The sequence below is a fragment of the Balaenoptera physalus genome (assembly GCF_965194825.1).
Source record: "Balaenoptera physalus genome assembly, chromosome: 18".
NCBI lineage: Eukaryota > Metazoa > Chordata > Mammalia > Artiodactyla > Balaenopteridae > Balaenoptera > Balaenoptera physalus.
This window is the reverse complement of record NC_138899.1, coordinates 58227163-58244861: the sequence shown is the minus strand read 5'-3', so window position 1 is coordinate 58244861 and position 17699 is coordinate 58227163. Positions and strand designations below refer to the sequence as shown.

General features: G+C 44.0%; 1 protein-coding gene across 8 annotated transcripts in view; it reads left to right on the top strand.

Annotated features, from left to right (window-relative positions):
* ENOX1 (ecto-NOX disulfide-thiol exchanger 1) overlaps nt 1-17699 on the top strand; it is a 625875-nt gene that overhangs the window by 544144 nt on the left and 64032 nt on the right. For 6 of the 8 annotated variants that reach the window (XM_082435381.1, XM_082435376.1, XM_082435375.1 and 3 more), the window contains 2 exons: nt 9112-9219; nt 13826-13882. The exons of 1 other annotated variant lie outside the window; for it this stretch is intronic. In XM_082435381.1, coding sequence (XP_082291507.1) covers nt 9112-9219; nt 13826-13882 — 165 coding nt within the window. The remainder of the gene's footprint in view (nt 1-9111; nt 9220-13825; nt 13883-17699) is intronic. One more of the 8 variants, XM_082435377.1, reaches the window with a different exon arrangement.

Here is a 17699-nt window from a genome sequence, read left to right as displayed (position 1 = left end):
CAAAGGATTTTATCACCGATTATGTTAGAATTGCTGGTGCACGCTGATAATCAGTGGATGGACCTTCGGTTAGTTTGATTACCATTAAGTTTTGTGCAGTTGCACCTGCTTATTTCCTGCACCGAGGTCGACAGCTCCCAGAGCCCCCGCCCTTGGGCCCTTGGAGTCCTTCCACTGCCTGCAGACTTAGGCCCCCAAATCTGCAGCTCAGTGGTTACCTGCGTTTCCCAATTCTCGGTCACTCTTGAAATCTTATATTTATCGCTCCTGCTTCCCTTCGGCAATTTTGCACGGCTCACAGAATTCAGGGATTCTTCCCTTTCCCTGCAGCAGGGGAAACACCAGCGTTAGGGGCCAGCCTCAGGGAACCTGGAAACATTCCGGCTCCAAACCCCTGCCCTCCGGGTTGTACGCTTCCCCTCCAGAGAACCCATGGCCCATGGCCTCCCTTCGCCCACGTCCCGCGAGATCTTGCTCCAGTGTATGTGTCCTCGGTCAGGCCCTTGCTCATCTGTTCAGAGAAGGGAACCCCTGTCAGAGCACACCGCCCTGGGTGGGTGGCAGGGTGCCTCATGTCTCAGTGACCCCCTTGAGGATCCACACCCTTGAAACCCCTTACTTCTGCCTTCTCCCCAGTCTCCCAGAGCTGCCCCAGGCTCCCAGGGTACCGATAGGCATGACCCCAGCGTTCCTTGTCTTGACCTCTTGGAGGGCCAGCCCTGTCAGACCTGCACCTGGGCTGTTTGGCTCTGACCGGCATTAGGATCTTAACAGCAGGGTCAGGGAATAGGGCCAGGCTCCTCCAAGCACTCTCGGTTGTAAACGAAACCTGATCCCATCACGAGTAAGAGATTGCCTTTCTGCCTAGCAATGAGAATGGCATTTAAAATTCAATATCAGAAAAGATATTGACGAGATTAAGGGCCTGAAGGAATTGATTTATGAGGAAAGACCCAAGGAATTAAATATGTATAGCCTGGTGTAATAGGATATTAGACCCTGAGCACAATTTCATTCCTATGATCTGGTGTTCCTGCTATCAGTCATCTAAATGGTGGGGTTCTCTCCAAAAGATGTTTCTCCCCCAGGGGTCACTGAGCTGGTGGCAGAGAGGGAGGCACTGGGATGGATAAACCGGGCCACAGGCTTGGTCACCCTTGGACCTTGATATAAATTGAAGCGCAGTTTCATCCGCCGGTAGAAGCAGATGACATTTTAAACAAGAATAAATTTGGAGTAGTCTTACCACCTCGTGCGACAAAAAAATTCAAACTAGTTCAAGTCCATCTTTTTTTTTTCCCCCAAGGAGAAAAGTGAACGTTGTGGGTACCAGGTAGTAAATGACTGTCCTTCCCCTGAGCCAGGTTTCTCTCCTTGGTCAGGAATACCGTTAGATATGTTTGCCTTCAGGCAAAGCCTTACTCTTAGGTTGTGATAATATGCACTTGATTTTTTACGTCTCAGGCTTTTCCCGACAATCAGGGATTGGCTCGGGATTCAGTGTTAGATGTGAGGTGGGAACAGGCAGACTTCAGCAGTGGGGCCTAGGGCTGCCCTTCCTAAGTGGTTCTGAAGTCAGTGAGAAGCAAAGCAGGGCTGAGGGGTGGAAGGTCTGGAGAGCCTGGGGAGAAAAGCAGCAGAAGCAGGGAGCTGTGTTTGGGTAGCAGGATCTCACCAAGGAGGAAGGGACGAATGAGCGGATCCCCTCGCCTTGTAGCAGGCCAAGATGACAAGGATCTGGCAGAGCTGGCCACAGGTGGGGTTCAGATGGCAGGCTGAAACACACGGAGTAATCAGGTTGGAGACAAGGTGTGCAGACATGGTGATGCTGGATGCCCACAGGCGTTGCCCCCCGGTCTAGACATTAAAACAACTGCTGATCGGTCTGTCCAGACATAGTCACACCCACCCTGGCCTTTGGTGGAAAACTGTCTTTGGAAGCCAGCGGACCTCGTTTCCTTAGGCGATATCCTACTGGCCTTTAAAGGCCTATCCCACTAAGTAGGGCATCGAATTTATAGCAAAGTTATGGAGATGGAATAACATTTATTAAAACTGAATCAAAAGAGCAAAAACACATTAAAAATTGGTGACACTGTGTGGGCTCAAATATTTCCAGACTTTAAGCATTAGTATTTGGTGGCTCATTTCTAATGAGTAGAGAACAAGTTCTCATTCAAAATGGATCCCCTGAGCTCATGTTCTCCTAACACATGAACTGATCCCCGAGAATCTCCTAGGGAAACCACGTTGGTTGTAGCCACTATTAGAGTATTTTGTGCCACCCTAAATTCATTTTAGTGGATAGACTAGCATCCTTGTGACCCAGCATCTTGAGGACAGGCTACTTTGTGTCTGTTTCCTCCCTGTCCTCCATACTGTCTAGCCCAGCACTGTGTACTTAGGAGATAAGTGATGATTGAAAGAATGGATAAATGAATGATTGCTTGATTGATTGATAATTGAATGTTACTGGATTGTTTTAAAAGAACTGAAAATAGAGCCAGTCACTGGGGAAATCTTGAAATGAGGGGAAGAAGGAAAGAGAGAAAATGTGTGTGTGTTGGTGTATAGGTGTCAGTCACTATCAGTATATATTATATCTACCTAGTGGCACGAGTTCACGTGACCTGCCACCACCGTGACTTTAGAAAGAGTACTCCTCCACCACCATGGAAGACGCAAAGTCAGATGCTGTCAGTTTCGTGCCACCCAGCAGCTCCATCCCCCAGCAGCTCCCCAGTCCTGCCAGAGATTCCTGAGGCGGCACCATTCAGTGAGTGTCAGCTTGTCATGAGACATTGCTGGTGTTCTTTCATACAGAGAATCTGCACCGTAGTCTGGGGCTTTCATGGAATCTAACCTTATCTGATATGTTAGCTATATAAAGACTTGACCTTAGTGACAAAATTATAAAATTTAAGGGAAAAAGACAAGGAAAGGGTTACAGTTTTTAAAGGAAAGTTAAATCCACCACAGCGCTCACAGAAGGATACACAAAGGCCCGTCTCCAGCAGCCTCGGTCTTAAGTGGAAATGGTGAATGCCTAGGTAGAAGTTGTTGCTAGGAGGGTTTTAAGTCTGGCATGTCCTGATTTCCATTTCAAATTGACGAATCAGTGTGGTTGTCAGGGTAGAAACCACAGTTTGAAGTAGGAAAATGGAGTTGTGCAAGTGGTAGGTCTCTCCCCGATACCGTGGTCTCGGATACATGACTTAACCTCTGGGTGCCTATGATTCGCGCATCTGTAAAAATGGAAACGTGACCTCACATATTCTCGGGCTCCAGATAACACTGATAATGCTCTTCGAATTTGTCAGAGAGAAAGACCCATTACACACGGAAGTCTACATCCCCAAAGAGCATTACAAATGATCCTGTTAAATCAGTGGCCTGGAAATATGAAGATGTGTCAGGTACGGCGTTTATTTACCTGTTATTGTCTACCAGAGTGTTTGCACTTGATTGGCATATGGATAATTGCCTAATTGGAACACACTCAGTTGTAACCACCAAAAATGTAATAGTGCATCCGTTTAATGCCACACTTCCCAGTGTTAAATTAAAATTATGCTGCAGTCAGCCAGTCCAACCGAGAGGCTCTTCTGATTAAGTTCTAGCTGCCTGTGAACTTCTGTAATTGAGGCACTCTGGAACTTAAAAATTCAAACTGGAAAGAATCTTATACAGTCTCACAGATTTCAAGTGAAAAAAGACCAGAAAGGCTGACTTAAATTATCTAGTTGCAGACTATCTCATTGCTTTTATAAGACATGTAGTCATATGAACAATCACAGTTTTGAATCACCACTGTTTTGAATACGTAAATATTAGATTAGTGAGTTTACCTTTTGTAAACAAAAGAAACAATTCATTTGAAAGAATGCAGAAAATAGTCTAGGGGTGTTTATTTTGTTTTTCCTCTAGTGGTGGTTTTGGTTTATTTGTTTGCTTTTTGGTGGAACATGGGGAAGAAATTACATAATTATAAATTCACTGATTGGATTTTCTTAGACTTTTAAGAAATATTCCCCTATAGATTAAGGATGGTATCTGGAACTTCCAGAGTAAAGAATCCAAATGTCTTAAGTGCTATTTTCCTCTGAAGATTTCATACACCCGTATGTCTAGAACAATAAATTACCCAGTGATAGAGGCTCAGGTAGTTTTTGTTATTGTTCTCGTTTTGGCTTGTGTGTGTGTGTGTGTGTGTGTGTGTGTGTGTGTGTTTTGTTTTTCCTTTGTTTTGTTTTTTGCTAGATCATGGCTTAATCTCATAGAATTGGGGAAACCAGAGCAAGCGTTCATTCACCTCTTTACTCATTTATTCATTCAGCACCTGCTGTGTGTTAGAGGTAACCCAGTTATGGGCCCTACCATTGGTGGATGTAGGCTAGTTGAGGAGATAGCTATGAAATGTAATATATCATATAAAAGTGCTTTTGGAGCATGGAAGCTAGAACAGCTAACTTTGCTTGGGTGATCAGAGGGGGTCTTTATTGAGGAAGAAACCAAGACCACTGCTTATAGTTGTGCGGGTTTTGCCCTGGACAAGGGCACCAGGCCAAATGGGTGAAAGGGAATGAAATCAAGCCCCTACTCTCCTGCCCAACCATGTGCCTTAGTGAAGGGTCCTGTCTGCCTAGAGGATGGGGCTCTTTTCTATCGTATGAAGTCATCATATGGGTTGACGTTAGCCCGAAAACATTCTTTAAGTTGGCTTAAAAAAATGAATAGGAATCTGCCAGGCAGAATTCTGGGTAGTGAGCTTTTCAGAGAGTCATGAAAGGACCTAGCATGTCTGGGGAAGGACGACACAGCCAGTGGTTTGGATTTTATCCAGTAGAGATTGGGGGATCAATGGTATTTCTTAAGCACAGGAGCACTTTGATTCTTAGGTGGCCAATTTTCTCAGGAGTGTAGGGTGAATGACAGGAGGAAAAAGCAGATCCAGAAGAGAGATGCTCATCCTAACCATGACAGTGAAGATGGTTGGAGAGAAGGCAGAGGAACGGGCAGAGAGGTTGTGAGGGTGATGAAAGGGCGGGCATGCACCTCAAGGTTTTAACTCCGGTTACCAGGGGAATAGAATTAGCCTTGTGGGGGCGGGGTGATAGTAAGCACAGTTTGAAACACTGTAGGGAAAGGGTCTGGTGGGCAGTAGGAGGGGCGGAGGCTGTGAGGTCAGCTTTGAAAAGCAGGAGCGCAGGAGCCGAGCCCGTGCAGTTGAAGCTGTGGGTGTGAACAGGATCGCCTAGACAGAGAGGACGTGCCAAGGCAAACAGAACCTGGCATCCTAGTTGGCAGTTAGAAAAGTGTTAGTGACTTTAGTAAGAGCAGAGTCTGAGTAGGATACTCCGGACAGAAGCAACATTGTAGCAGGATTAAATAAGCATTTAAAGAGACAGTGGTTTTCCTTCCCAGTTGCACATTAAAATTATCTGTGGAGGTTTTTTAAAAAAATATTATTGCCTGGGTCCGTCCCCTAGATATTCTGAGTTAATTGGTCTTCTGTGGGACCCAGGAATAAGTGTGTTTGACAAGTTCTCCAGATTTAAAAACCACTACCCTTGACTCTCCCTTTAAGAAGTGTCAATAAACCTCAAAAGCTGGCAGACATGTGAGATGCATAAAACCCCAGGGGGTCAGAAAAGTACGAGATTTTTCAAAGATGAAGAATCTTTTTTAAAAATATATATAAATTAATTTATTTATTTGGCTGCATCGGGTCTTAGTTGCAGCACGCGGGGTCTTCGCTGAGGCACGCTGGATCTTCCGTTGCGGCTCGCGGGCTTCTCTCTAGTTGTGGCATGCGGGTTTTCTCTCTCTAGTTGTGGCGCGCGGGCTCTGTAGTTTGCGGCACGCGGGGCTCTCTCACTGAGGCACACGAGCTCAGGAGTTGTGGCACGTGGGCTTAGTTGCCCCGTGGCGTGTGGGATCTTAGTTCCCCAACCAGGGATCGAACCCATGTCCCCTGCATTGGAAGGCGGATTCTTTACCACTGGACCACCGGGGAAGTCCCAAGGTGAAGAATCTTGATATTATTAGACTGACAGAGGTTAGAAAGTTGGGTAATGCAAAGTGTTAGTGTGGGTGTGGGGTTCAGTTACTCATATAGCACTGGTGGGCAGGTCTGTGACACAGCTTTGGCAGTGAACTCCCCCGGCATGCCCCATGACCCGCAGCTCCACTGCTGGATATGCAGCAGGGCAAGTCTCCCACAGGTCCACAGGGACAAGCCCTAGCATCTCCCACTACAGCCTTACACAGGGGGAGGAGAATTGGAGAGAATCCGAGGGGCCTTCCCTGGGAGAGTGGAATAGGTATAAGTGGGTGGACGTACCCCATAAAATAGTATGCAACCACCAGAAGCAATAGTTAGATATATATACATATCAACATGGATCTTAAAAACATAGTAAACAAGAAATATGAACGCTGTCACTTACATACAAATGCATACTCGCAAAACAACAGTATATATTTTGGAACAACGCATTCAAATAAAAAAGATAGAAACCGTTGAAAGCGGTTGCCTATATATGAGAAGAAAAGGAACTGGGGATGAGTCCTTGGAATCACACTTTTTTTTAATTTAAAAGTGTGATTCCAAGGAACAGTGAGAACGGATGGACGCTTACATGGGAAGTGAGGTCAGGGGAAAAGTGTGTGTGTGTGTGTGTGTGTGTGTGTACACGAGCGCACGCACGTTTTGATAACATGAAGCAGTGTTGTAAATGTGTAGATGCAATGGCAGACTCAATGGCGTTCTCACTTCCCCTCTGATCTATTCACAGTGTTGGTAATAACAGCTGAGAGCTGTGTCCAAGTGGTTTTCCTTTCTTTGTCCTTTCCTCAACCTTAATTAAGTTAATTTGTTTGCTGTCGTTGCTGTTCTTACTAAAGCAGTGTCTGCTCCTTTACAGACATACCAGAAAATTACAAGCAAAACTAACAGAAAGATCCATAAGCCCACTCACCCAGAGACAGTATCCAGATTCGTTGCTATGAATAGTTTGCAAAATTCAGTGAAACCCTTTCACAGCCTGAACTTTTCATGTGGAGAACAGTATATTATGAGTTAATTCTATGTCCAGAGACACTTGTGCAACTTCATTTTTAATGGCTGCATGGTGCCCCATTGTACAGATGCACCATCGTTACTGTAGCCAGTCCCCCTCTGCTGGACATCAGTCGTTTCTAAATTTTGCTACTTCGAGTGCTGCAGTTGAGTGAACATAAGCTACCTACGTTTGAAGACAATTTCCTGTCCTTCATTTGGCTCATTTTTAAAGGAGGTTTGAGGAGTGGATTCGAAATTGTCTAATGACATAAAAATCCACTAGGCATCGTGGAAGTCAGAGCACCAGATCCTCTCGGAACTGTTCTGGGGCTGGTCGTGAACGAGAATAAAGAAACAGGGTCGGGACTTCCCTGGTGGCGCAGTGGCTAAGACGCCATGCTCCCAGTGCAGGGGGCCCGGGTTCGATCCCTGGTCAGGGAACTAGATCCCACATGCATGCTGCAACTAAGAGTTCGCATGCCACAACTAAGGAGCCTGCTGGCCGCAACTACGGAGCACGCCTGCTGCAACTAAGACCTGGTGCAACCGGATAAATAAAAAATCTGCATTTCAAAAAAGAAACAGGGTCATTCCCCACTGTTTGGAAATGGTCATTTTCATTACTTATCATGGTGCCAGAGTACAACATGGCCCCCTGGTTTCTGCACTTTAATCAATTGGCGCACAACTGAATCACATAACGTGTGAAGGGAGCCCGTGTGGGATGTGTGTATTGCATCATATGTGAGTATGATACGGGCAGGTGGTAAAATAAGGGGAGCTGAGTGTTTTGAAAACTGCAAGGAAATCACTGTTTATGCTGGGGGACCAAAGTAGGTTCTTAATTCTACATCCAGCACCGGACAAGGGAACAAGACAAGCAAGCCCAGGGGTTAAGGCACAGTGTGTTTTTCTGAGTACTTCCTCCCCGACAACGTACTGCGAAACTAGCAGTTTTGAAGATTGAATTTAATCCTTCCACTTGGCAACCTGAAGCATCAGGAATCCAGTGCCAGTGTTTATTCCGGCCTTGATAGTTCAGAACTGGCCAGGCAGCTCTGCAGCCAGCTTGTCAAGCCCCGGAAGTCGCAGCCTTGGTGTGGAGACAGCTACCCTCGTGGCAGGAACGCACTGACATTCTCATGTCATTAGTGCAGCACTTGTCATGTGTGGGAGCAGAGGAAACAGACTTCTGTCTTTGCAAACTAGCCCTTTGTTGTCAGGAAGCTCTGAATAGACAGAGCTGCTTCCAGGGCCTGTTTTGAAGCTCTTGAATGTGTTCTCCAGCCTGTGTCTATATTAGCATATAACCACGTTCCAAAGAATTAGTGCTGGGTAGCCCCATCCTCCTGTCAGGCCAGGTAAGCCTCCCCATGCATTACAATTGATAGGGCAGGGGACGCTCAAGGCTTAACAGCAATCCGTGCAGTGGCCCTGCTTCAGAACAACAGTGCAGGCCACAGCTGAGTGTTTTGACAGCTTGCATCAGCAGTTTTCTCGACTGATATATTGATTGCAGCCTGGACTTCAGTCCTGCTGATCTAATAAAACATCACCATCATAACAGAGAAGGTAAAAGGCTCTTTTGTGCTCCCAGCCACCTGGTGAAGCAGCTTTACAGAGCTACTGTAAAGCTAGCTTTAGGGTCATATGTAAAATGATGTAACCTCGGACAATTTGACTCATTATTTTAAGTGTTTTTATGATTTAATTTCTTCAGCTGTCAGTGTCTTAGTTTCTTACCACTCTTCTACATATTTTTACAAATACGCATCTGTTTAAAGGAATATAAAGGTGCCTTCACAAACACTGAAATAAGCGTGCATCAGTATCACAAACAGCCTGATACTGCGGCGTTAACTGCACACTCGTTACACTACGTGGGGGCGGGGGGGTGAAACAGACATTTAAAAACAGTCAGCTGAAGTCTGGATTAAGCTTTAAGACACATACAAACCTTTTCCTCGTGTTTTGGAATAAATGTTTTCAATATCTTACAGTATTCCATTGGCCTTCAATCCTACTTATCCTAAATATCCTTTTCACAGCAATTGCTGACCATCCAGGAGGAGTTAAACAACAAAAAGTCAGAATTGGAACAAGCAAAGGAAGAGCAGTCACACACACAAGCATTACTCAAAGTCCTCCAGGAACAAGTAAGTGAATGCAACAGCTCTGACTCGTGAATTAGTTCCAACACTGACACACGCCTCCCCCGTGTTCGACACACATGCAAACACTACTGCAGTTAATCTTGGAAATGACCAGCCTGGCCCCTCCCCACCTCTTAGCAGCTTTGCTAGGTAGAATTTATAATCTCCTCTCCAGCATCTCTGTTTTCACTCTGGTACCTCTTTAGACCACCCAAGTCCCCCAGCGATGTGTGAAAGTTTCTTCCAGAAGACAAATGAATTTTGATACACTTTTAAAACATTGGCAATGCAGATAAATTTCACAGCAAGCAGCTCATTTCCTCTTAAGCCTAATCGCAAGGAAAATGAGTTTAGCATAGCCCACGATCCTCCTGCAGACATCTGAATCAGAAGGACTGATTCATAACGACATTTAAAAAAATCTCTCCCCTGTGCATCAGGGCACTTATCTAACCAGGGTGAGCAACAAACCTTTTCTGTGAAGTTTGTAAATATGAACGTTTCATCCTGGCTTTCTTTGATACTAAAGTGTGGCCTGACATCGATAAGTAGATTTGAAACTATTGTCTTACAGCAGGGTAAGATGGATCTCTCGGCAGCTGAGTGAAATCTAGGCCCAGTATCTACATGCGAGAAGCTGAGAAAGCTCTTGAAATGCTTTCCCATTTCTGGCCTTCACATGCTGCCCATGATGTAATGAATGGCAAATGGAAGGGGAAAAAAAATCACATATAGTAACCGTAGCCCTTTGGGGGTAGTCAAATTTAGGTTGCTTTAAAATTCTCACTCACAGTGGTATATGAGGAGGTCCTTTGTACAACATAAATAACTTCAAAAGTGATATTTTTTAAAAAAAACTATGAAGTTGGGAGAGTATGAGCCTAGTCAGCTGTGACTCAGTCACTTTACAAGTGATTTTTAACTTCTTAATGGTTTGGACTCAAAAAAATATATTTTCAGTCACTTTCCCCTAAAAGTATAAGTGAATTGTGAGGGAAAAGTGAAGATGTTAGCTTATAAGCTTTTATAGCTTTGGAGGAAAATGCTTTCTAAAGCTAATCGTTATCTTTATATGATTAAGATAGATTCAATAACTTAGACTGAGGCTTACATTATATGATTTTGGATAAGTTAGATTGAACTGAAAAAATATTGATGACTAAATTCACAATGACCTACTGTCTAAGAGACCTGCCGTCGCTGTTCTTTCTTCTTTTACATTATTAAAAGGCTTTCAGCAAAGTAGAGCTGATTTGGTCCAGGTTTGCTCCTGATCAAACAGACATAGCTCTGAGCTTTGTTGTTTTACATTTTCTCTCTCTGCCTCCTTGATTTACTGGGATGAGGAGGGGTGAATTCCTTTCTCTAAATGACTCAAATCCTTTATTTTGATTCGAAGTCCAAACTCCAGTCATAAAAATAGATGCTAAGTTTTGCAGAATTCATTGCTATATCCTTGTCGTCATGGCATGCGTTTTTAAAGAGCAATGTGCGCACACAGGCTTTGGTAAAGCATCACACTTCACTCTCCATTACTTAAAAAAAAAAAAAAAGATAAATGGGGAATGTGAACGAGATTCAGAACAACTAAAATTATTAAAAACCTAGGAAATATGACTGGAAAGGAAGCATTTTTAAATCTGCTGTAGTCATGGGATGGCTCTTTTTCAAGCAAAGGCACCGAGAAGACATAAGCTTAAGAGAGCCCACAGCAGCCAAATGCATTTGGGTGCTGTTGTCGTCACCAGACTGTTTTCCCGAGAGCCCCTTGCCTGGTGCCCCTGTCATCCTTGTAGATGAGAACAGGCAATGGACACGTTCCTTCCATCTCCCTGTAGCCTCCCGCCACACACAGACATACATTTAAAAACACACCTCTGCATCTCTGAACAATGCCTTACAAAGCTTTCTTTGGACTTGTGTAGAGTAGCTATACGTGCAAACACCTTTTCAGTGCCTGCATAGATAGGGCCTAAACAGATGGCCTCACCCCCAGAGATTTGATTGGGCCTAGAGTCTTACTACAGTAAGTTCCCTACATACGAACCTTCAAGTTGAGGACTTTCGAAGATGTAAATGTGCGTTCGCCTGTCCAGTCACATAAGTTAGTTCATGTGTCTGGCGTACATTGTCACGTGCGTGCATCCTCTACAAGTGGTCGTGCTTTTGTGTACTTTACTGTACAGTACTGTATAGAGTACAGTAGTACAGTATCTTTATTTCAAGCCCAGGATGTCCGGAAGCAAGCGTAAAAGCAGCCGTGATGTGGCTGGTACTACTGTACTTTTCAAGGTACTGTACTGTAAGATCAAAAATGTTTTCTTTATTTTTTGTGTTTGTTTTTTATGTATTATTTGTGTGAAAAGTATTATAAACCCATTACAGTACAGTACAGTACTATATAGCCAATTGTGTTAGTTGGGTACCTAAGCTAACTTTGTTAGACTTACAAGCAAATTGGACTTACAGACGCGCTCTCGGAATGGAACTCGTTCGTATGTAGGAGACTTACTGTATTATATAGACACACACACACACACACACACAGGAAAAGATATACCCTTCTCTGAAGACTTGGAAGTTTGCTCTTTAAAGTGACTGCCACTTGATGGAAATCCTGAAAAGAAGGAACAGGTCGTGAGGGCAGACACTTACCGTCCGTAGCCCTCAGCCCAGGGAAGGCAGGCTCATCCCCTAAGCTCTCTGTTTGCTAAGATGCAGCTTCACCAGGTCCCACCAGGCCCCACTGGCTCCTGCCTTTCATTTCCTTCACAGAGGTGGTAGCTTCCAACACCTGGAGCCTATCCCCAAGCCCAGGTATCCTCAGACAAGATGTTAGCCCCTCCGTCTGGAGGAGAGCAGCAGCTCCGGAGAGAGCAGGGAGCAGGCCGTTGAGGGCAGAGCAGTGGCTGGCCTGCAGCTTCAGCTGGCAGGAGAGGGGGGGACACGTGTGGATCCCTCAGAAGACAGCAGACAGACGGGGAGTGAGATGAGAGACACACACACACACACACACACACACACACACACACACAGCAGAACGAAAAGGTAGTATGGAGCAGGACGATGGAATTTACTTAAATGGGTGGAGAGCGACGGCGTGTTTGCACTGGGAAACATGTGAAGGTGGGAAAGGCTTCAAGGACAGAGTCCATTACTTCCGATGGAAAGTAACAAAACCTTCTTCTGAGCCAACCCCGCTCTTCACTCCCAGAAGCACGAGTTACAAGGTGGGACAAGCAGAGAGGGTTGATGAAAAGGAGAAGATGAGGAACACCTATGAAAGGAAAACCTTAAGACAGGAAAACAGAGAGGGATTTTTAAGTCCCTTTGTGCCCTCTGGTAACAGATGGCATTCCTGTCATTGAGGCGCACTTGTTCTTCTCGTGCGTATCACACATTGCCCGTGCTCCCTTGTCTTTGTTATGTGTAGAAACATCAGTGGTGTAGCCCCAGAGAACACAGGGCAGCACGCCTCTTTCTCAAGCAGGACGATGTGGAGGTGAGTCTTAATCTGCTGCACCGGCCCACAGTCAGCTGCCCCATACTCAGCTCCTTCATGTCGCCGTTGCTTTGGCAGAGCCTCTCTCTTGGCACGGAGAGCGTGTGGTTTTCTTACTGAGGGTCTGAGATCGCCTGACAAAAATCAAAGAAGCTTTCATTTTAACATGTACAAAGAGCCCGAAAGAACCAACATTTGAATCAAACACATTGGTGGTGCATTTATTTTCTTTCAAACTTTAAGCATTTATATCCCACCAAGAATATTTTAGGCATAAGAAAGAGGATGCAGAAGATGCTGCTTCCTAAGCATAATAAGCCAGGAAGAAGTACCGGCAAACAGCTGCAAGGCCTGCTCCCCTTTGCCCTTATTCTCTGTCTTCATGTGTCTGCTTCAAGTCAGGCTAGGATAAAATGCCAATTAAAGGTTGCCAGAAATCTCCTGATAACTGATTACTCCTAAGCCTTCTGAGGGAGAGGCATTTTCAGATGTTCACTGTTAAAAATCTCATTTGAGAAATAGCTTTTCTTCTAATGCCTCGGTGACCAAGGAGATGTGTTCCCAATTCTTCCTTTCCAAAAAGAAGCAAATCATCTTCTTTTAGACCTCCAGAAACCATGTTAGTCATTCAAATAGGTTCTCAAGGAGGACACGTACAGTGCACTGCAGCATGTTAAAACAAGGGGAAACACATAATTCTCAAATAATTGTTAGTATAACATCATTTAGCTAGTGGCAACTTGCAAACACTGCAGGGTTTAAATAAATAGCAATACAACGAGGAAATGAAATCGTTTATTATTCTTAAGAACGAATTTTATGCATTTTATGCCTATGGAACTGCTTTCTAATTTATTATTTAAAAATAATGACCAAGGCCCATTTATTTCTTGCCAGCTATCAGGTTTCGTAAAATATTGGCCTCAAACTGGTTTCAGTAAGACTCGTTAGAATTATGTGCTCCATCTGTTTTTTTCTTGTTGGAAGTTTCATAAAGTGCAGCTTCATATAAATCAGGGTTAACAGGATGATATACACTTAGTAGATAATGCTTACTTATTCATTTGGGTTTTTTTGTTTTGTTTTGTTTTTTCTTAAAATCTGCAGTTGAAGGGTACCAAGGAGTTGGTCGAGACCAATGGCCACAGCCATGAGGACACAAATGTAGGTACCACAAACCTGGTGTTTGCTCTTCTTGCTTGGTGTTGGTTGAATGCCCACGAGAATGTGGCACTTTTTAACACAAAGGAAGTCAGAAGCCCTGCGTCTCAGCGGCTTATTAAGATTACTAATGTGTGGTTTGGCAATAAAATATGGTAGGTACTGTTAGCTTAGGTTACCAAATGTCGACATAGAAGTACTTGAGCTAAGGTCTATCGTAAAAATTCTAATCTCAGTGAATTTATTCGAGCCCTTTATATTTTCAAAGCTATAGACCAATAGGTGTTGGTAGGGCAAATGGAATGAGACCCAACAGGGTAATAAATTGTATATTGCATGTGTATTTATTAAGTTTGCCTGGCAATGAAGAGGGTAGTGAAATGGCTGCTATGCTGAAGAGGTTTCAAAGCAGACCCCTTCTCCCAGAAAAGCCCTTGAAAGCGTACCTTTCTCTGTTTCTGACCCCGATCGGTTGCATGGAGCATCTGTCCTCTTGAGACAGAGTCTGATGGTACAGGATCCCACTTGGCACTCTGCTTCCTCCTTGGTGTACCTTGAATTTCCCAGTATTAGTCAAGTACTCTCTTCGCCTTGGAAGTTCTTTAGTCTCAGGTGAAATAGTACACCATGTAGATCATTGTCTCTCCATATGTTGGATGGTTTTGTTTTCGCCTTTTTTTTAAATCTCTTTGATATCTGTATGTATTTGACTATCCTCTTCATAGAAAATGCTTACTAAGCAGTTCTTTTCACATAACACAGAATCAGACATGGTAATGAATGCCTGATTAAGCTCGAGCGAGGAGAAATTATACATTCCATGTTCACTCTTGTTTTAATTATATACAGCAGAGACCCTGACATTCCGAGTACCAAAAAATCCCTCTTAATAACTACTGTTCCTACCAAACAGATATTTAACATATGATGCTTATTGAGAACCTACTGTGTACATGGGGCTCCGCTAACTGTGGGAGGGGGTGGTTAGAAAGAAATATAAGGCTTGGTGTCTGCCCTCAAAGAACTTACAACAAAAGGCTGATGAACTAAGGGACACGTGGGCAGGCAATTTACAAGATGTGATACGTGTACAGGAAGGTGAGGCAGCTGTGATGTGATGTAGTTTGAAATCTGGACTTTGCTGCTTATTAGCCGTGTCAGCTTGACAAGTTACTGAACCCCTCTGAGCTTCATTTTCTTCATTTGTAAAACTGACTATGCAGCCTACCTCAAAAACTTATCATGATGTAATGAGCTAAGGCACATGGAAATCTTAAGGTGTTGTTATTATGGTTTCTCTGCGCTGGATACTCAAGAACGGCTCCTGGATCTGTGGGATTTGGGTTTGGCTTTGAAGAATACATAGGACTGAGAAAGCAGAAAGTTAGGGAAGGAAGCCATTCACCCAGAGCTCTCCATAGGCAACAGTGTGACCTAAGTAGTGTTTATCTTCCCGCTCCAGTATTTCATTACCCCATCCTTACCCGAAAACCCCTTTTCAGGATCCTGTTTTCCAGAGACACGTTGCTGCCACGTTTTGAAACTTTCATACGCAGCCCCCCTCAGAGTCAGTCCCTCTGTGCCTTCCAAGGAAGCTGCTGTCTAATCCAATAAGCCAGACAAAGTGGCAGTATGTCTCAATTTCCTGATCTGTAAAATGGGGGTGACATTACCTCCCTTTCCTTCCTTCAGGTTTACTGTGAGAAGCAAATGACATCACTGATGCGGAAGCACTTTGTAATTGTGAGGTTCTAACTACATGGGATGCTGTTAGGATTACAAACTCATCTGCTGATTGAATTCAGTTAGATGCTACGTGGAAAGATAGGCCTGACACAATATCTAGTCTGTAGGCTTTTTCTTGAGAAATGTCAAAAGGTATATATTGTTAAGTGGAAAGAGTGAAAAGAGATCATCTTTAAGGTCTGTTTGTCCTCTCTTAGAGGAAAGTTTTTAACATTTAAAAATACCTCTCTAGAATCCATGACGTGTGCTTTGTAATCAACCCCCAAAGATGACCGTTGAGAAATGGGGTTCAGTCAGGCCAAGCAGGAGACAGGAGCAGCACCCTGCCTGCTGGGGCGGGTTGGGGGAGAGATCTGTGGACTGATGGAGTCTGGTAGCACTTGCCCGACATCTCAACTGGCCGCCTCCTCTCTCACTGAGGGCTAGGCTCGTTTGTGCAACTCTAAAGATTGCCTGTTCTTTCAAGGGTTTCCCAGTAGGTGGATTATTCACCTGACCTTCTCTTTTCTGTCTGTCATGTTGTCTCCTTTGGGCAGTTTCCCCAGCACCTCCACTAGGTTGTGTGAAAGAAAAGAAACAAAGATCAGTTATTTTGGCCACACAGTCGGAGCGCTAGCAAAATATTTTAAGATATTTTTAAATGTCTGAAATGAAGTCTACGTGTCATCTGAAGTTTTCACCAGCCCTGTGGTGGTGAAAGGAGAGGGGGCTTTCAAGCCAGACTGAGAGGGTTTGAATCCATTTTGATCACTTGAGTAGCCATGTGACCAGAGCCAGTGATTTGACTTTTTTTTTTAAACTTTGGGTTTATTTATTTATTTATTTATTTTGGCTGTGTTGGGTCTTCACCTCTGTACAAGGGCCCTCTCTAGTTGGCGGCAAGCGGGGGCCACTCTTCATCGCGGTGCGCGGGCTTCTCACCATCGCGGCCTCTCCTGTTGCGGAGCACAGGCTCCAGACGCGCAGGCTCAGTAACTGTGGCTCATGGGCCCAGTTGCTCCACGGCATGTGGAATCTTCCCAGACCAGGGCTCGAACCCGTGTCCCCTGCATTGGCAGGCAGATTGTCAACCACTGCGCCACCAGGGAAGCCCAATTTGACCTTTTCGAACTTCAGTTTCCTCATCCAGCAGCGTACTAAGCTAAACCCCATATATAAACACCTGGCCCAGAGTACGTCCTTGACAAGTATCAATTCCCTCTTCATGCATCAATATCAGCAGTATTCAATACAGTAGGTAGTACTTTGACAGGATGAATTTTAATGCAGATCATGAGCTTTAAAGCTTCTGGCCCAGAGGTTACTGACTGAGACATATAGATTTTTTTTCACCCTGATTATTCACATGCAAGGATAGGAACTGTGTACATTATCATTTATTAATAATAATTAGATAGTGGGCTGGTGCTGGCTTAGCTGGGTATTCTTGTGAGAATTAACAGTTGCTTTCTTAAAGCAATATATTTTATTGGAAAAGGAAAAGGTTTGTATGAAACTGGAAAATTACAGAAAAGTATACAAAGGTAGAGAAAAATAAGTTAATATCTCATTACTCAGAGATAGTCACCATCAGTATTTTATTTTAGTTCTTCCCAGTCACGTGCATGTATATGACCAGAGGGGAAAAAACCATAAATAAATGAACCAATAAATATGATCACAGTGTCTTCCATTTTGTACCTTATTGATTTCTCATTATACCATGAGTATTCTTCTTGTCAGTAAATGTTCCTCAAAGACATGGTGCTTAATGGCTGTGTAATGTAGATATGAACTAACTGAACCACGTGCCTATGTGTTAGGCATTTAACTTCCTATTTTTTTTTAATTTTATAAATAATGCCGTGATTAACACATCCATAAATCTTGGTCTGCATTGCTCATATTTGTTTCTGGGGGATTCTGTATATTAATAGCTGTGTCATGAAGTCTGGCAGGGAGATTCAGACTTAACAGAATTGTTGGGCATTCAGAATGTTAGTGTGACAGATGCACACGTGCGGCTCAAAGATGTGTCCGGTCTTGCAACTTAATAACTCTTTTGCCTATTTAGTCTCAAGAGCCAAGCTTATGG